Raw genomic sequence first — 21622 nt, 5'->3', positions numbered from 1 at the left:
ATTAGCCCAGAAGTACCACGAGAGAGCCCCTGAAAGGACCCTATAACGACCCAAAAATGATTTCCAAAAGAACCCGGGAGGATTCCGACAGAGTTACCAAAGTTGTCCTGGAATGATCGCCAAGTGATCCCAAATGACCCCAGGAGTATACTTGGAGAATCCTCAAAATAATCCATTATTACCCCCAGATGACCCCGTGAGGACCCCGAGAGAGTACCCAAAATCCTCCCGAAGTCATTCCGAAATAACCACCAAAAGACCCCGAAGTGATCCTAAAATGACCCACAAATTACCCTAAGAGGATGCCTGGAGACTCCCCAAAATTACCTCGAAAAGACCCCCAAATGACCCAGCAAGCACCCAGAAAGAGTCCCCGAAATCATCCCAAATTAACCCCAAAACGACCCTCAAAATGACCTCGGGATGATGCCGAGGAGTACAAAAAATATCCCAAAATGACCCCGGAAGGACCGTGATAAAGTCTTCAAAATTATTCCGAGATTACGCCCAAAAGTATCGTAAGTTAAATCGAACCATGAATAGAATTTGTTCGAATGGTTCGGTCTATGGTCCACTTGCGGGAAGGAGACTGCACAGGAATACTCTTCCGGTTGCTGAGAAGCTATCCGGCAAATTTGAATAAATTCGACGGAGTGGTTACGGATCCCATAAGCTGCTTCCAAAATATATGTAGATAAATAAATTTCCTTAGTCCACAAACATTACCATATATATACATACATTAACCTGGGTCGATTTTTATGGATGAAAGTTAACCGATATCGCGCCATCGATTTTTCGATAGGATTTGGGCTCAGGAAAAAAAGTTCCACTACGCATACCCAAAAAAATAATTTTCGAGCCTGCGGAAAAAAATGGCGAAAGGGTAAATTTTTCGACCAAAACACTCCCCAAAACCCAAAAGATATTTGTTTTTTCATAAAACTGTTGTAAAAATGTTGGCGAAAAATCGATGGTGCGATATCGGTAAACAAATCGACCCAGTCTAACATACATACATACATACATACTAAAAAATAGGCTTTTATTTAAGGGTTTTAACGAAACGTTTAAGTTTTTAAATAAAGGGTATTTTTTTAAGAGACGCATTAATGTGTATATATGTCAAGCTGAAGTGAATTAAAAATGTATACATATATACATTTATATCTATATACTGGAAGATACGGCAGAAGTTGTCCTGCCCTAATTTTGGCCTATCTGCATGCATTTTAATAAGCTTTTTCCGTCTGACTTCCATATTCTATAAACACATTCTAGGGGTACTCGGGTCCACGTTTCGGCCTATATCTCGAGACCCTGTTCGTCGATCGCAACCAAACCACCGCGTGAGGTTTACGCAACTTGTACGAAAGTTTGAACAAAATCGATTGACGCTTCTCTTCAAACACCGGCGGCCAACTAACACACATTTTAGCCTTTCTTTTTATAAATATAGATTTTTATTTTTCCCACTTCACTATAATATTAAAACGAAATGCAGATTTTCGTTGCTTTTGAAATTCGGCTTAAAAATTGCACATGGAACAACTAAAGACTCTCCAGAATTAAAAAAAATGTCATAGTACCACTAACTCGCGGGCCCCATCAGAACTCCCCCCCCCCCCCCCCTCTCTCTCATGGCGGGCCTGGTGATATGCTATACTTGATATCATTCGCTATAATATTTTTTATTGATAAGCACGTTGTTTAATTAAACACAAACCAATTACACGGAAAAATATCCGCACCCCCTGAAAATGTGAGTACCGATGCGTGTACGTAACATTTTATTATTACGTATAAACATATAAAAAACTGTAATAAAATAATATTGCGAACATAAAGTGAGATATAACCTACCCTATTTTTCAAGTTATATCAAACTACACACCGGGTGCAAAACTAATTCAAAATTGGTTCGGTAGTGTAGGAGTATATTTGCGCCAAACATAGTGAGACGTGATTTTTATATATTGAGATATAAAATTCAAATTATGTAGGTATGTAAATGTCGATCGGGTTGCGTCTTAAAGGGATCGAGCGATCACAACCAAATTTGCACAACCCAATAGAAACCTTCCAAGGATGGTCATAGGCTAAAAATAATTTCGATATATAAAAGGGGCGTATCACCTGCCATACAAATGGAATGTTTAGTACGGCATAGCTCTGAAGGTATTCATGCTAGAACAATGTAATTCAGTAAGGAGTTATATACAAAAGTTCATACTTAACACCACCAGGAATATGTGGGTAGGGTGGGAAGGGGGCGTGGCACCTCCCATACAAGTGGAATATATCATACTGCATATCTCTGGATGTAGTAATGGTAGGATAATGAAAATAACTGACTTGTTTTGTTTTGTTGATATTCCGACAGGGTGGATAAATGATGTATATTGGAACGATTTTCCGTCATTCCTTGTCAAATTTGGTTTTGAGACAAACCGGTTCCGGCGTTGTGCCATCATCACTGTCAATTTTCGAACGAACAACGCCGAAACCGGTTTGTCTCAAAACTAAATTTGACAAGGGATGACAGAAAATCGTTCCAATATACACCATAACGAAAATAGGTAAGGAGCTATGTATATAAAGTTTAGTCCTATCACCTCCAGTAAAATGTGGAATTGGGGAAAAGGGGGCATACAAATGGGATTTTTCTGCACTATGGCTGCCCTACAAACTTGGTTTATTTTAACAGCTAAAGTTTGACTACAGAGTTGAGTTTGGCTGTTATTCCTTTTGGACGTTTAGTAATCTGCCGCCGTTAAAATTTTTTGTTAACTTCTGTCTGTCTACATATATCTATATCTTTATAAAATTTAAACAAACCAGACAACTTATCAATCCATTGACACAGTCGTGGAAGAATCACAAGCTTTGCATTATCCGGTTGAGTTCTTAACTCCTTGGAGCCACCAGGAATTCATCCTCATCGATTTATCCTTAAAAAAGGGTACCTAATAATTATGCTTCGTAATTTTGTTCCTCCGCGCTTATGTAATGGGCCAAGGCTTATCATAATAAAACTTTTGTCGAATGTTATTGAAGCAATGATTTTATCGGGAAATTTCGAAACCAACAATCAATCTTAAACGCCTCCAATTTCCTATTAGGTTCGCTTTGACAATGTCTATCAATAAAGCTCAAGGACAGTCATTACCTGTAGTAGGAGTCAATCTTACCAACTCATGTTTCACCCATGGCCAATTATACGTAGCCTGCTCCAGGGTTGGCTCATCGAAAAATATTTTTATTTATACTCCAAATAATATTACAATAAATTTTGTATATTCAATGTTTTCAACAGTACCAAAATTCGTAAATACACAACCTCAAAACAAGTTTAACATTTGTGTTATTTATTTTGCATATTTTTAAAGAAACGTGGGGTCAAACCCACGGGCATAAACTAGTATACCTATAAATGCACTCCCACAGTTAAATAACACAAGCGAATGCTGGCTTTTTTTGAATACATACATACATTCATACACATCCTACTCAAAGCAAGTTTGCTCGTACAATACACAGCGAACGTACACACATTTGTTTATATTAATTTTGTGTCACATCTTAAAGTTTTACTCTCATAATTTTTTCATAGCGCGCTTAAAGAAGTATAACTTCAACAAGTAAACAAAAACGATTTGAGCTGTGGCCCTGAAAATCTGCGTTAATAGAGATGGAGCAATCTTTTTAGTTGTGTGGGAGCACAATACAAATCCATTCTGATGATGCTGAAAGCTGCAAATTATAAATCTGCATACATAAATACACACAAATGTATTTAGGAGATTGCACTACGTATTTATGTAAGTATGTTTATTTTTTGTTATAGCCAGTGGCTTATAATGCTTTAACACTTGAATGTTTACCACATTAATATCAATGGCTTTTGACATGCGAATCCCTCTGTTTTAGGGGGAAACCAACACACATCTATTGTGCTGATAATATAAGTACTTATTTGCACATGACATATATACTAATGGTTTCATTTTAGTTTGCGTGAGTGTATATGTTTGTAATGACAGGACGACAGTTGACCTTTAATCCACGGCGCTTATATGTGTACGCCTTGTTGTATAAATATACAACAATTTTCGTAAACACGCAATCAACTGCGACAACAATGGCATCAAGTGAGCTTAAAGCTTTAATGCCACACTATGTTGCAGTCATATTAGCAAGGGTTAGTCCAAATGGGGATTGGTGAGAAAATGTAATATTTGATATATGGATATACGATTCTCCTTCTTCCGCTGCGGAGCGCATCTCCCGAAGCTTGTGCTGTAGATTTCGCAATCAGCTTGAGCCATATTAATAGAAGGCGAGAGTTGAATATGATCCACCAAGCAAGAAAAACGTAGAACCGAGCGCAAAACTGCAAAGTGTCGAAGATTATGTGCAGCTCCTACGACTTTATACTAATAAACTTACTTATGTCACTAAAAAGAGAGGAATAGGTACTTATGATGGACATTCTGACGGGATACTGCTCTCTTGGGTAACACGCTTTTTGATAGGCCCAAGGCGGTGATAAAAGATGAAGGAAGTGAAACATTTGAGCACATACTTTGTAATTTTTTGGTCTATCTGAAGTCCACGTGGATCAGCCAAAATGTAGAGTGATAAAACTTAGTATTTACAATATGGGTATAAAACGAATCGGATGAACTATAACTCCAAACTAGACTTTTCTCTGGACTCTATTTTAGATATTATTCTCAAGAGCTACACTGCTATCGTGTTTGCGGTGTTTTTTGATTGCGCCATTGATGTGTTAATTTATCAAATCTTTTTTTCATTCGGCTTGCCTTGCTACAATTGCCAAGGACGAAAGCGCATTTCTTCGAAATAATTTTAAGCGTATTTTTCATAATACAATTGTTCTGAAAACCGATTCGCTTGTCACAAAATAAATAAATGTTTGATTAAAATGCAAACACATTGGAATGTAAAAATCTCAAAGAGCTGATACAGTAAAACCCGAAAAATATATATTTTTCAAAACGAAGAAAAGTTCTACCCACTGCGCATCTCAATGACTCTCCCTTTGTTTATTTGCTGGCTCTTTGTCGCTTTTTCTGAATTTAATTAAAATACAAAATTTTTGTTAACGCTTTTCTGCCCTTTTTTCGTTCGTGATGAACTTAATTACTGTTCAAAGACCGCACAACGTCTCTGTGTAGCTATACATGTACATTAGAAGGATTTTGGTAGAGACAGACGTTATTCTTTAATAAAACAAGTAAGGAAGTCTAAGTTCGGGTGAAACCGAACATTACATACCCAGCTGTACACTTGTAATGCCGTTATTGTTTGTTTTGGGTGCTTAATAGTGTTACAAGGCTTCGCAATAATACACATACATATGGTTCTATTCTGAACTAATTTTTCTTCGAGTTATGGCACACGAAACATAGAAAATTGGTTAGTTATAAAAGGAGCGGTGCCACGCCCATTTTTTTAAATTTAAAGTTTTTTCTGTTTATTGTTATAAGTGCACTTGGGAAGTGAAATACCGTTGATATTTTAATATATAAAAGTGGGCGTGGTCCTTAACAGATATGCTTAATTTTTCTTAGCATTTCTTATAATAAAGGCAACCTCTCTGCCGAATTTTGTTAAGATAGGTTTAACGATTTTTGATTTATTATTAATAATATTTGTAAAATTGATTTAATCACATGTAGGCGGTGCCACGCCCATTTTAAAATTTTGTTTCAAAATTCTATAAGGTTCTCAATATCAGTCCACATGTCAAATTTCAACATTTTAGGTGTATTATTTACTCATTAATCAGGTTTTTGTGTTTTCAAAATGTTTTATATATAAAAAGTGGGTGTGGTTATCATCCGATTTCGCGCATTTTCAATACCAAACTATTCTTCGTCCAGATAAGCTCGTGTACCAATATTTGGTGAAGATATCTCAATATTTGCTGAAGTTATCGTGTTAACGGACAGACGGACGGAAGGACAGACGGACGGACGGACATGGCTAAATCACATTTTTTTTCGATACTGATGATTTTGATATATGGAAGTCTATATCTATATAGATTCCTTTATACCTGTACATTGTACAGTGTACATTCAACCGTTATCCAATAAAAGTTATAATACCCTTTGTACAAGTACAGCTGGGTATAAAATTAACCCCTTTTCTCTTTTTTGCGCTCACAGAAAAATTCGCGGACTCAATAATTTAGTTTTTTCTAAGAACATAAATAAATCCTTAAAAAAAGCTTGTGTCCTAGTGGTGGCCTACTTAGCAGTTGCTTTGAACGCATTAAAAATGCATTTAACTTCATCACTTACCTCAAAGCTTATAATGCCGCTGTTATCCGTATCCAGTGTGTTGAAAACATAATGCGCATACAATGTGGGATTGGCTGTTTTTTTTTTGTAGCATAATTCAAGGCGCATTGCCATTTGTGACGTTATTAGCAGCGTTTTCAAGTTTTATCATCATTTGCATTTTGCAAAAAAAGAGAATAAAGAAAAGAAGTTAAACGTTTGTTGATTTCAATTAATTCTTTATCATTGTTAGATTTTGTGGAATTGCGTTTTTTTAGTGTTAAGTTATGTTTTTGCTGAAAGTAAAGCACATTGTTTAAAAAAAAAATATACATTTTAAATATTTAATTAATACTAATTTAATATTTGCGACTACAATACTAAACTATGAGCTATGTACTGATCAATATGCATATTTTTTAGTATACATCAAGAAATTTGTTGCTGCATTGGCGGTTTCCTCTTTCATTCCAAATACACTAAGGAAAATTGGAATGCAATTCTTTTTTCAATAAAACTAATAGAATACATTTTACAAATTGTTGGAATAAAAAATATTTCTTTAAGCCAGATGCTTTAAGATTTGTTTCGTGAAATTAGTTTCACTTTAGTTACGAAGTTTGTTACCAAATATTTTGACGTATACTTCATACAACGAGAAAACTAATAAATATTACGTATACGACATGTAGTATCGAAATGATATAGCTTAAATCTGTGACTATAACCAATAGCGAAAAAATGAGTTTCCTTTCCTTTTTATATCCTTTATATTAAGTCGCTTTCATATTAGTCGAGTATTTGAGTACACAATTGGGAAGATCTTAATATCGAATTGAAACTTGGAGCATACATCGGAAAGCGATAACTATGCAATATGGTTAGGATAGGTTGAACTGGCCGGTCCATGAGGACCACACATAGATTGAATGAGACCGTAGTGCAACCAGAAGGCTGGTTGAACGACCAAACTGAAAAACTCTATCGAAAACCAGGACCTATATTATAAAATAACTCCGTCCTCTGGAAAAATGCTATAAGCTTTCTAGAACCTATGCTTCTAGATCTGACAGCTGTATCACTCCTCATAGCTGGAGTTTTAGCCTGGCAAATGCAGAGCACGAGTACAAAACGTGCTCGATCGTTTCCTCCTCCAACCCACACTTCTTGCATCTCCTATCACTGACAAAGCTTGCATGTGAAGTCAGAATACCCGTCATGAATCTACAGTCCACTCTTTTTAGTGATGGAAACAAATTCGGATTCGCTATTTTTAGCTAATTTATCCGCTTTTTCAATCCCATCTATTCCCATATGCTCTGGAACCCAATATAGATGTATGGTTCTCCCTGTACGGATTTTCTCCAGAGACTGCTTACGCTCTAACACGCATTTAAATACTGTGCTATGCGAGATTATTGCCTTTATTGCTGCTTGGCTGTCAATACAAAAGTTAGCTATGCAACATGAGGAAAAGAAGTTGTCGGTAGATGGTGCTGCCAACGTGATATTTAAATAACTAATCCGAATTTGAACCTTTTACGGTCGAGGTTTAAAACTTAGCTTAGAACCTTATAAAGGCGTAGATTTTGTACGGCGCGAGTCTTAAAATTAAAAACTAAAACGTGGTTGAGAGATCACTAGAGCGAAAAAAAGTTTTGGTGGGTTTCGCACAGATTTAGATATTGTGACGAATATTAGCAACACTAAGGGATACTATTATTTCTAAGCCAACACTAAGCAGTGACTGGTATGCACATCAATAAATCAATCATTATGTCTATTCAGATGCCCATACAAGCAACGGAGAGTAACGCACAAACACATACATTTATCTGAGATACGCTCAAAAATAGGCAATAATTTGTGCAAGTATCAATCACATATACACGCTCATATGAGAAGCTATAAACGTAGTTATAGCTGGTATCTAACTAGTAAATTCTAGAAATAGAACCGCCTAGAAATATGCCAACGAGGAAACCAAACAGTATAAAAGCAGCAACAGTTGAGGCACGAAAATCAGTTTGATATAAGCAAGCTATCAGTAGCGAAATATAAGTGTTATTTTCAAGTAGTCTAATAAAGACCATTTTTGCATTATTCAATATTGGAGTTATCTATTCAACAGTTTAGTGATTCCAGCGTTAGGAGAAGATTTGGAATAACCGGAATTTCAGTAAATTTGTTACAATATATAAGGAAATCGTTCGATAAAATTTTACGATCTACTGTTGAGGGATTTCTTACGTGCTACAAGTCAAATAACTCGAACGTAGTTGAAGGCACACTGACAATGCGTTATATAAGAGAAATGTTTTGGACAGATGGCGCCGAGAGCGAGATATTTAAAAAATTTCGTTCCAAAGGAATGAGTCTTACGATTCAGCTTTAAAATCTCTTCATTGAGCTACAAATTTGCAACCTCATCCATAGCTCAGAAAACCGTGACAAAGTTATTTAAGTTGAGCAATTGCGATTCATATTCAAATTAAATATTGAATCGATATATTTAGAAAAATATATTATGGAAGGGGAGGAGAAATTCTGCTACACAGTTTTAAGAGACTAACCTTTGAGCTACAAATTCGAACTGCAGATCACCCTGACAATGCAACAAAAGTGGAAGATACATAAGAGATAAAAAAATTTGTTTCTTTGTTTTAGTCAGGTAACTTCGAATTTATTTGAATTACTAGCCTTTACCCGCGGCCCCGTCCGCAAGGAGAAAATGAAATATGTGGGCTATTCACGTTAGCCTGCTTATAAAGTTATCTGTTTAAAATTTTTTTTCTGTCTAATGCATTTTATTTTTGTAATTGAGTAAAAAAAAGAACTTTATGAGCTGATAACCTGATAGGATCCCAAAATGATAACGAAATTATCCAGAAAAAGCCACGAAATGACCCCGACGCTATCGCGGACGGATCCCGAAAACCATCCAGAAACGCCCCGGAAGTGTTTCCAAAAGTTCCCGAAGTAGTCCCAAAAAACCCGAAATGACAACGACACGATTCTAGACTTATACAGATAACCACACAGAAATGATGCCTGAAGGGTACCAAATTGATCCCGAAATAGTCCCGAAAAAGTTCCGAAATTACCCTGACGGGCTCCCGGACGGATCTCAGAAACCATCCAGAAAATATCCAGGAAGGGTCCCTAAATTATCCCGACTAACTCCAGAAAAAGTTCCGAAATGGCTCCGAGGGGATCCACGATGGATCGCGAAAACCATACAGAAATGATTCCGGAAGGATTCCAAAATGATCCCGAAATAGTCCGGAATTGACCCAGATGGGATCCCGCACAGATCCAGAAATGATCCCGGAAGGGTGCAAAAAATATCCCGGAAAAGTAACAAAAAATCCCGAAATGGCTCCTACGGCATCCCGGACGGATCCAGAAATGATCTCGGAAGGGTCCCCAAATGATCCCAAAATGGTCCCGGATTGACCCTGATGGATCCGGCAAACCATCAAGAAATTATGCCGAAAGGGTCCCAAAATGATCCCGAAATAATACAGAAAAAGTCACGAAAAGACCCCTAGAGGATCCCCAAATGATCCCGTATTAGCCCCGAAAAGGTCCCGAAATAACCCCGACGGGATGCCGGACAAATCCCGAAAACCATCCAGAAATGATGCCGGAAGGAATCCCAAATGATTCCGTAAAAGTCCCGCATTGATTCCGACGGGATCCCGAACGGATACCGAAAATCATCCAGAAGTGATGCCGGAAAGGTCCTCAAATGATCACCTAATAGTCCCGAAATGATCCTTAAGGGGTCAAGGACGGATCCCATAAACCATCCAGAAATGATCTCGATATATTCCCGAAGAAGTCCCGAAATGACCCTGACGGGATCTCGAACGCACCCCTAAATGACCCTGACGGGATCCCGGACAGATCCCGAAATCCATCCAGAAATGATCTTGGGAGGGACCCCAAATGATCCCGAAAAAGTCCCGCAATGATTCCGAGGGGATCCTGATCGGATACCGATAACCATCCAGAAGTGATGCCGGAAAGGTCCTCAAATGATCACCTAATACCAAAATGACCCTGACGGCATCCCGGACTGATCCCAAAATCCATCCAGAAATGATCTTGAGAAGGTCCCAAAAGTATCCCGAAATAGTCTCGGAAAAGTTCAGAAATTACCCTGACGGGTTCCCGGACGAATCCTGAAAGCCATCTCTAAATGATCCCGAAAAAGTCCCGAAATGACCCTGACTGGACCCCGAAAGGATCCCGAAAACTATCCAGAAATTATGCCGAAAGGGTCCGCAAATGATCCCGTATTAGTCGAGAAAAAGTCCCCAAATGACCCCGACATACTCCAGAAGAGGTTCCGAAATGGCTCCGAGGGAATCAACGACGGATCGAGAAAACCATACAGAAATGATTCCGGAAGGATTCCAAAATGATCCCGAAATAGTCCGGAATTGACCCAGATGGGATCCCGCACAGATCCAGAAATGATCCCGGAAGGGTGCAAAAAATATCCCGGAAAAGTAACAAAAAATCCCGAAATGGCTCCTACGGCATCCCGGACGGATCCAGAAATGATCTCGGAAGGGTCCCCAAATGATCCCAAAATGGTCCCGAATTGACCCTGATGGATCCGGCAAACCATCAAGAAATTATGCCGGAAGGGTCCCCAAATGATCCCGAAATAAAACAGAAAAAGTCACGAAACGACCCCTAGAGGATCCCCAAATGATCCCGAATTAGCCCCAAAAAAGTCCCAAAATGACCCTGACGGGATCCCGAAAGGATTCCGAAAACAATACAGAAATGATGCCGGAAAGGTCCTCAAATGATCCCCTAATAGTCCCGAAATTACCGTGACGGGATCCCGACAACTATCCAGAAATGATGCCGAAAGGGTCCGCAAATGATCCCGTATTAATCGAAAAAAAGTCCCGAAAGGACCACGACGGGATCCCGGACGAATCCCAAAAACCATCCAGAAATGATGCCGGTAGGTATCCCAAATGATCCCGAAATAGTCCCGAAATTACCTCGTCGGCATCCCGGACGGATCCCTAAAATTATCCAGAAATGATGCCGGAAAGGTTCCCAAATGATCCCCTAATAGTCCCGAAATTACCCTAATGGGATCCCGGGCGGATCCCGAAAACCATCCAGAAATGATGCCGAAAGGGTTCCCAAATGATCCCGTATTAGTCGCGAAAAAGTCCCGAAATGACCCCGACGGGATCCCGGACGGATCCCGAAAACCATCCAGAAATGATGCCGAAAGGGTTCCCAAATGATCCCGTATAAGTCGCGAAAAAGTCCCGAAATGACCCCGACGGGATCCCGGACGGATCCCGAAAACCATCCAGAAATGATGCCGAAAGGGTTCCCAAATGATCCCGTATTAGTCGCGAAAAAGTCCCGAAATTACCCCGACGGGATCCCGGACGGATCCCGAAAACCATCCAGAAATGATGCCGGATGAGCCCCAAAATGATCCCGAAAAAGTCCCCAAATGACCCCGACGAGATCCCGGACGGATCCCGAAAACCATCCAGAAATGATGCCGGAAGAGCCCCCAAACGATCCCGAAAAAGTCCCCAAATGACCCCGACGATATCCCGGATGGATCCCGAAAACCATCCAGAAATGATGCCGGAAGGGTCCCCAAATGATCGCGAAATAGTCCCGAAATGATTCCGGAATAGTCCCGAAAATGTTCCAAAATAACCCCGACGGGATCCCGGACGGATCCCGTAAACTATACAGAAATGATCCCGGAAGGGTCCCAAAATGATCCCGAAATAGTCCCGAAAAAGTCCCGAAATTACCCCGGCGTAATCCCGGACCGATCCCGAAAACCATCCAGAAATGATCCCGGAAGGGTCTCGATATGACCCTTACAGGATTACAAATAAGGTGAAGCTAATTATAAAACCATGTTAATAACGCAGCAGGCGCATTGGAGCGAATAAAAAGTTAGATAGACACATACAGGTAAAGCTAATAAAAGCGTGCTAATAAAAACAATTGATGGAGGGCGGATGGCGGGAGTAGAGGAGAGGACCACTGATCGTTCCTCCAAAATTGTCTAGATCTCGTTCTGTATGTACCAGATACCAAAAACTATTGATTTAGGAGAAAATTTAGATTGAGTTATAACAATTTATGGATTTTACACCAGAGGGGGAGATAAAGGGGGGCGGGCGGAGGGTGTCACTGCTTACTTTGTAAGCCCTCGACTTATTTGACCCCTTGAGTCTGTGATATTGGTGAAGGCCAGTATACGTAAAGTTATAATGTGTAAAAATTTTGAAAAATAATTTCTCGAAGGGTCGTGGGACCCTCACCCCTCTTTCCATGTTCGAAAAAAATTTCGCTAGTAGACTACTGTCTGTGTCCCAAATTTCATCAAAATCCGTGTAGCCATTCTGGCGTGATTCAGTCGCAAAGACGAAAAAATATAATAATTAAATTATAACTGTTCCTAGGGGGCGGGGACCACGCCCCTTTTGAAAAATATATAGCTAGTAGATCCTTCTAGACTATTGGCTATATGTGTGCAAAATTTCATCCAAATCGGTCCAGCCGTTCTTGCGTTATTGAGTCACAAAGACAAACGTCTGGACAAACATCCAAACATCCAAACATCCAAACATCCAAACATCCAAACATCTTAACATCCAAACTTTCCCATTTATAATATATATTAGATATTAGATTTGCGGAGAAGTCGCCTTCCCACGGTTTGTGCATTCACTATGGTGGATAAGACAAGGTACTTTGGTGGTATTGTGAGCCTTTGCTTCATGAGGACATCAAGCAGTCGGGCATCTATACCTTGCTTTGAAAGAATGCAGACAATTTAAGTGCATACCCCAAAATTATGGCTTTTAAAATGTTTGGTATGCTATGAGGATCGTTTTGGTAGTAGATTCTCTAGATGTTAGGCCTTTCATTTTCAGTTTCTTACCTAGGTTACATTAGGCTAGGTTGCCTTGCAGCTATACAATTGAAGAACAACTCACTTAGGCAATTTAATAGTCCAATGTTTTGTTGCATTGTCTAAGCTAGCTACCATAGCTGGATTGGTGAGTATGAGCTGACTGAATTATTCAACCTCGTCGTTCTTCTCAGAGATAACACAACACATTTGGGGTTGATACATATATTAAGGCATGGAACATACGATATTTTTGGGTAATGCCTTTATAATTCTAATTACAAAATTTGGGTGGACTTTTTTGACTCTATTACTACCGCCGTGCGCAGAGAATCAACAACTTGCAAGAAAATCTCGACACGTGGCATGAGGTGGTCGCCCAGAAGTAGGGAGAAAAAGGCCAACGGAATCCCACGCCTCTATATTCCGTTCTCAAGTGCGCGATAGGATCAATAGAGATGTAGATAGATAGTGAAATTGGCAGTTCATTGCCGGTATGCATGGGGCAGACCAATTTCTGACAGTCCTAGACCTCTAAGTTAGGTTAGGTTGGACTGGCCGGTCCATAAAGACCTCAAATGAGCTGAATGTGTACATAGTGTTACCAGAATTTGTTTGATGACCAAACGAAAGAACCCCAATCAGTTGCCAGGATATACATATGTTATAGAACATCTCCGACCTCTTGGCAAATACTAGCAGCTTTCTAGGACATAGCTTAATTTCTGCCTCAAGATATAGCAACTCTGCCGCCCTTAGTAGCTGGAGCTTTGACCTGGTGAGCGCAGGAGATGAACAAAGAACGTGCTCAACTGTTTCTTGCAGCTCACAGTTCCTACACTTGCTGTTCCTCACGAGGCATAACTTATAAGCATATGACGTCGGAAGGCAGTTTCCAGTCAGTATGCCCATCGTGAGTCTTAAGTCTTCTCTCTTCAGAGATATGAGCCCCTTTGTGAGTCTAATATCGTAGGCTTTGCACATGCTTTTGTCTATGCCTTTCCTGCTTGATGGATCGTATGCAACTCCTGTCTTCTTTTGATTTCTCCTAAACGGATTGGGACGTCCATCGTCGACTCAGCGTGTGTAGCACCCTCCTTTGCGAACTAATCGGCCTTTTCGTTACCTTCTATTCCTTTATGAACGGGATCCCAGTAAAGATGTATGGTCTGGCCTGAGCGAAGTTTTTCCCATGCTTATTTGCATTCCAGAAAATTTCTTGATGAAGTACTGTGTGAGATTATTGGCTTAATTTCAGCCTGACTATCAATATATAAATAGACGCAACTACAGCTTAAGCACGCTTCCTCCTGAATTTCTGCTGGTCTCTTTACTGCTATAATTTCCGCTTGCAAAAATACTGCAGCAATCTGGCAGCCTCAACAGACAGCAGACCCAACCCCTTCTATTAATTTGGAACAATCCGTGTACACGTGTATTGCAATCAAGCTGCCCCGAGCCCTTAAGCCGTGTTGCCGTTTCTAACGCGATGTTTTTGGCCGTTAGGTTTGGAGGCGGGATGTATAGAATGGCATGCAATGCTGCTTTCGGGGTAGTTTTTAAGGCTCCCGTTATGTCTAGACCACTAAGTAGCAGAACAAAGTATTTGATAATCACAATACTGATTAAATACTAAATTCTCTAACAGTTAAAGCGTTTATCGCCTTTTTATAAGCCACAAACCACTTTTCCCGAATTCTGCTTAAATTTTGGCCTTTTCCATGTCATCAGCTTAAAAAAAACGAAAAATTTTATTCATGAGTTCCTTTGAATTTTTCTTTTATTAAGTAGGGATCTCCCTCCTCATAAACTTTACGCATTGTACAAGTTAATTGAGTGTATTTACGTTCACACACTCTTATTAAAAAATGTTTACTGCAAGATGTTGGCCTTCGATGTGAGCTGCTTGAAATTCTCGTCTCCGTTCGGGCAACCATAAATATATACTTAAATACATACGAGCAGAAAAAGTGTTGCCAAAAAAATTTTTTTACTTAAATATCATTATTTACATACATCTCCCACCCACATATATAGCACCAGTCACATGGTGGTAAGTGAGTGAGTAACAGAAGGTCAATTAAGCTTACGTATGTACTATGTATGAGTGTATATACGCACTTTGTCCGTGTTTGGTAGTATTCATTTAAAATTTTTGACTACACATTATACTTGAAGGAAATTTTGACAGTGATGCCTTTATACTTTTTTTTCTTTTTATGCTTCTTGTTTTTGTGGAATTTTATGCTTAACTCATACATACATACATAGAAGCAAATATGGATGTGGTGCGTAAATGTGAATATTTATCGCTTTAGCTGGCTTAATTTGGGATATTTTTATTAAATTATAGTAAAACTAGAAGACCCGGCAGAGGTTGTCCTGCCCTAATTTGGCCTATCTGCATACATTTTAATAAGCTTTTTCCGTCTGACTCTGCCCTTCCCCCTCTTCACTTTTTCCTAATCCTTTTATTCACTCCTCCCTCCGTATTCTTCGCTTCATCTATCTCCATCTTCATCATTCTATCTCTTTCTCAAGCTCCTTCTCGCTTTTCTCTTCTCTCAATTCCTTCTCATTCTTCTGCATCCCTTATTGCCTGTCCCAGAGGGTGGTATGTATTTTATTCCAGTCCCGGTCCCAGTCCCACTCCGAGTCTCAGTCCCAGTCCCAGTTCGTCTCTGGATAATATATTAATCTGTACTAAAGCACTCACCAACAGCTTTCATTTGATATCCATATTGTATAAACATTGTCTAGGCATTCACTGGCCCACGTTTTGGCCTAAATCTCGAGACGCTAGTCACCTAGGGGTATGAAAATTACCCTCTACTAAAGCACTCATCAACAGCTTTCATTTGTTATCCATATTCCATAAACACATTCTAGGGGTACTCGAGTCCACGTTTAGGTCTATATCTCCAGACCCTGTACGTCGATCGCAACCAAACTTATGTAGTAACCACCACGTGAGGTTTACGCAACTTGTGTGAAAGCTTGAACAAAATCGACTGACGCATCTCTTCAAACACCGGCGACCAACTAACACACATTTTAGTCTTTATTTTTATATATATGGATTTTTATTTTTCACACCGCACTATAATATTAAAACGAAATGCAGATTTTCGTTGCTTTTGAAATTCGGCTTACAAATTGCACATGGAACAACTAAAGGCTCTTCCGAATTAAAAAAAAATGTCATAGTACCTCTAGATCGCGGGCCCCCTCAGAAACCCCACGCTCTCGGCCGGCCTGGTAATGTGCTATACTTGATATTATTCGCTATAATATTTGTTATTGATAAGCACGTTGTTTAATTAAACACCAACCAATTATACGGAAGTATATCCGCACCCCTGAAAATGTGAGTGCCGGTGCGTATACGTAATATTTTATTATTACGTATAAACAAATAAAAATATTTTCAATACAATAATTTTGCGACTATAAACTGAGATATAACCTATTCAATATTTCAAGTTAGATCAAACTACACACGGGGTGCAAAACAAATTCAAAATCGGTTCAGTAGTTTAGGAGTCCATCGCGGCCAGAGATGGTGACACGTGATTTTTATATATTAATATGTATGTTGTGTTGTTACTTTTGTAGTTATGTAAGCACTAAGCAAAGTATTTTTTTTTTTATTTTTCGTATTTCTATTTTTGTATTAGAATACTCACTTTTTGCTGAGGTCTAGGTTAATGCGGTATTTATAGTTTACTCATAAAGGCAAGATGATTTATTATTATTTTGCATGTTATGTTGGTGCTATGACGAATTGTTATTTAACATCATCTACATGTCTTTAAGTCAGAGATGACTTCGTTGTGGTCAGAAAATGTATCAATGCCATCGGACATGTTTTTGGGTTGATGGAAGCCTACTAGGTTGTTTGGTAGCAATCGAAGACCTTCGTCACACCCAATTGATGAAAGGAAAGAATTTTATAATTCTTATGTATTTTTTCATTAAAATAATGGCCTGTCAGGGAATATCGAATTCGAATATCCTGTAATTATGCCGATTATGATGAGTTAAGATATATGTGGCTATACCTATTTTCATGTAGCCGGAATGGCTTAATAGACCGAAATGAAATGATGCGCATAGATAGGAAACAGTTAAGAAGGATTTTGTGGCTGGCGTTCTACACTCCCCAAGCTTATTATGTTTAATTATTTTTTAATCATCTCTGTGAGTCATACGCGAGACCTGCTGGAATTTTCTTTTAATTGGATGTATTTTTGTATTTAGAGGATAATTTTAACCGTCCTGTTCATGAATAATTTTTGTTCTTAGTTCGCATGGCTGGGTAAACGGGTACCACAAGGCAGTTCATACGTGAGAACTACTAGTGATACCTGGATATCACAGCTATGAGAACTAGTGATTAAAAACTAATTTTAGTAATAAAAAACAAATTTATTAAAAACACCATCTTTATGAAAGTATATTTGAAAACATTTTCTCTCCTTTTTGTAGAAAACTTATTCCCATACGATGCCACAAAATTTTAACTTGTTTCTATTTGTAGATTACGTAAAAACGTAATCTACCCAGTGGTACCTGGGTATCCCAGCCATGAGAGCTAGTAATAAAAAATTAGTTTATTAAAAAAATCATCTTTATGAAATTATATTTGAAAAAATTGTCTCTCCTTTTTGTAGAAAACTTATTTCCATACGATGCCACAAAATTTTAACTCGTTTCTATTTGTAGATTATTTAAAAATGGCATTTCAATATGCAAAAGGTACCCGGGTACTCATCTATGCACAGGACGGTTAAAAAATTTTATGGGCTATATCCTTTTTAAAAATAGGGGTTCCATTCCCCTGGGAACACTTATAATTTAAAAGATTTTATATTTGTCGTTTAAGTTATCTACCTTTACAAAGTTATAAATCCTTAAGTTCAGGTTAAGCGATTTTAAATAGCGGTTTTTTGGATATTTCAATGGGCTAAGGAAAGGTTTCCAACCTTCAGACACATATCGTGAAGTTTTTGTTTCAGTAAGCACTTGTACTGAAATCATTGCATATTTATCTCAGAATCTTTTCCGGACACTCTAAAGATTCTCTTCCGATCACATAAGATAAGATAATTTTGCAACCGTTTGTGGATTTTTTCAGACTCTTTTTGAGAAATTTCTTGATCATTTTGGAAGGCGGTTGCATGCCCCCTTGAAACACTTAGACTTTAATAATTTGTTGTCGATACAGCTTTAGCTACCTTATCCATTAATGGAAAAACCGGCCGCACCAGGCACTCCTTTTTTATTGCAATAGGCTAAGGTTTAATTTGGTAAAGTTAGCAGGCATCTCACATTCAATGCAGTTTTGGGGCTGTGAGGGAACTTTTTTAAGTAATTGAATGACTTTTTCTGGATCATTTCCGAATTCTGCCGGGACGCGTTCTTTATCATCGGGGCTGTTTCAAAATAGTTTTGTGACTTTTTTGAGTAACTTCTTGATTGTTACGAAACTATTTTTGGATTGGGAGTTATTTCCATAAGTCTTCGGCTTAGTTCATTTAAATAAGTTCGGTATGTATACGGGATTGTTTTTGGAAGAATTTGGGAATTACTTCAGAACTATTTTGGGAGCATTTCGGAAGACTCCGTAGATCACTTTGATTATGTTCAAGACAACACAGTTTCAGTACTATTGCGAACCATTTGTGGATTGTTTTCGGGATCATTACGCGATAACCTTTGCATAGTTCGCGATTGCTTTCGGGACCATTTTGGGGCTATTTTGAGATAGCTTTTCGTTGTAGTTTCAGAAATGGTTGAATGGTTTTATAAGGAGTATTTCAAAATTTTTTTAGGACAAATTTAGAATTACTTCGAGATTGTTTTAAAAATAATCTGGGAATATATTTAATAATTTGGGAAAAATTTAAACAACGTGACATCATGACGGATAAGGCGAAAATTGTTTCGATTATACCTTGTAAATCTCTTCGAAGCCTTTTCTGCCGGGAGCGGAATTTGAACCAGCACTCCTACGATTGTTGAAGTGTGCGCATAACTTTACCATATGATGCCATACGAAGCATGGACTAAGAATAAAGGAAATATGCAACGAAGGCAATTGTGATAAGGTTTACAACAACTAAGGCATGACGTGAATGCGTTTAAAGCAATAAGGGTAATCCCCACTTAAAAAACTCATACAAATAATCTTGGAATAGTTTTCAATAAAAAAACAGGATTATATCGTGTTCCTTTTGGCACTTTCTCCCGATTACTTAGGAACACGTTAGAGATACTCTTGGAACATTTCGAAAATATATATATGTATATGGATCACTTCGTTGCTGTTTTCAGATTATTTCGGGATTATTTTCAATGCCATTTCGGAAATATTGCATGGATTTACTTCTCTTATGAGCGCCTAGTAATTTAAATGTTATGACGGTCCAACAAATTGCGTCGATCGCTTCTTAGCTAGGCTAGCTGGCGTCAATTTTTCACCTAAGTGGTCTTAAGTAGTTTGCACCTGGTTCTTCCAGTGGAGTGGGGGTGTACTCTTGCTTTACTTCAAAAGACCGATTCCGATAAGAATACCTTTCAAGACGGAGCATCATCGCTCATACACATAACATGAGATAGCCAGCGCTATCACTGTGTTTTAAAATAAAGCGCATAACGATCAAAGCGTCACAAGAACTTATCGCCTAAGTTCCATGTAAAAGATAGAACCTAGGCAATTATTGTTTGTGAACACATATATGTGAATCGTATAGGAATCGTTTCCGGGAAATTTTCGAGATTATCTCCGTAAATTTCTTCTTGCTTTCCGGATTATTTCAGGTTCTATTTGGGAAGTGTTTTGGTATAATCTCAGGATTACTTTTGGATTGTTTGCAGCACAATTTTGGAATAGTGTTCAAAACAACTACAGAAATATCTTTTATCTTTTATGAAATAAGAATTCAAAATAACATTGCATACAGTTAAGGGACCGATGAAAGTGCAATAATTTTATATCTGCAAGGCCGTTGCTAAGAGGCGTGAGAAGGTGGCATGGGTGTCTCCCCATTTCATACGGTACAACTTAAGCTTATCTTTGTACCTTAATCAATTACGGATAAGACTATAAAACTTAGACAAGCTCATGGGCGTAGCTGAAAGAAATTTGTCAGGAAAAAGTGGGGGAAGAGGGTGATTTGAACGCATAATGCGGACATTTTTTTTTCAAACGTTTTGAACTCGTCAAGTACTAATGTAAATAAAACAATTACAAAAGTGCATGAGCGTACCTACGGTAGCCAAAAAGTGGGGTCCGAGTAAAATCGTAAAAGCGGAGAGTTCAAGGGGGGAAAGTGCTCTCTCTTTTTATTTTATTGGATTTAAACTTAATGACTTATATCAATCAGGGACCGCTGATAATAAAATAATTTCATATGCTGTTGAATGTAGGCAGAGGGGCTTATCAGCGACGGAGATTAAGCTTAGCCAGTGTAGGAGCTTTTGAAAAAAAAAAAAATTTGTTTAAAGCAAATCGAACTGAACAAAATTTTATCAAATAAATACAACGCGCGAAAATCTCCGTAGCAATTTTAAGTCGAGCATCTCTTCTAGTTTGCGTCCTGCTCTTTTTATTTTTTTTTTCATGTTCTACGCCAAATTCGAACAGCATCAGCAAGGCAGATGTGTTATCACTGAGAAATTTTCATAGCAGAAATACACTCGGAGTGTTTTCCAAATCACTGCTGAGTGGAAGCCCCGAATAGAAAAACATTTTTCTAATTAAAAATATTTGTTTGTAGAACAAAATTTTATTATATTACTAAAATAAAAAAAAGCTGCGACAACAAACAGAACTCAGATTTTAAATATGTGTTGAAATGACAGTAAAAAATTGGTTTTATTGGAATACCATATAATTTATCTATTTAACACACTTTCCCGGGGGAAGATTCATCTTCTTCTTCCCTTCCTTAACTCCTAATGGAGCATAGGGCCTCGAAAACCGATTTGAATCTTATTCTATTTGGTGCTATCCTCGTGACATCATTCCACGTGAACCTGCATCTTTCAATTCCTTATCGACAGTTCTATGCCAGGTTTTCGCTGGCGCCCCGGGTCTTCTGCTTCCCTGCAGGTTCCACCGCAGTGCTTGCCTTGCTATATTGTCTGGAGGCGAGATTAGGAATCGAGTGTCCAATCCACGACCACTTGCGTTTTGCAATTTCTGTGGCTGCCTTTGTTTGGCTTGTCCTTCGCCACAATTCGTCGTTTGTTATTATTTCGGGCCATCGAATTTTCAAGATTCGGCATAGGCATTTATTAATAAAAATTTGCAGGCGCTTCTCAATTAAGCTTGAACTTTTCCACGTTTAACAAGCATAAAAGAGCACTGATTTAACAT

The 21622-nt window shown here is 38.5% G+C and overlaps 1 protein-coding gene across 1 annotated transcript in view; it reads right to left on the bottom strand.

The window, feature by feature from the left end:
* The window catches only part of LOC137248823 (uncharacterized), a 370286-nt gene that overhangs the window by 46785 nt on the left and 301879 nt on the right, over positions 1 to 21622 (bottom strand). Inside the window, exon 6 of the mRNA XM_067779720.1 lies at positions 6333 to 6406. Coding sequence (XP_067635821.1) covers positions 6333 to 6406 — 74 coding nt within the window. The remainder of the gene's footprint in view (positions 1 to 6332; positions 6407 to 21622) is intronic.

This window comes from Eurosta solidaginis, chromosome 4 (assembly GCF_040869045.1).
Source record: "Eurosta solidaginis isolate ZX-2024a chromosome 4, ASM4086904v1, whole genome shotgun sequence".
Taxonomy (NCBI): domain Eukaryota; kingdom Metazoa; phylum Arthropoda; class Insecta; order Diptera; family Tephritidae; genus Eurosta; species Eurosta solidaginis.
The sequence above is the reverse complement of the archived record's forward strand: the minus strand, read 5'-3'. Positions and strand labels throughout refer to the sequence as shown.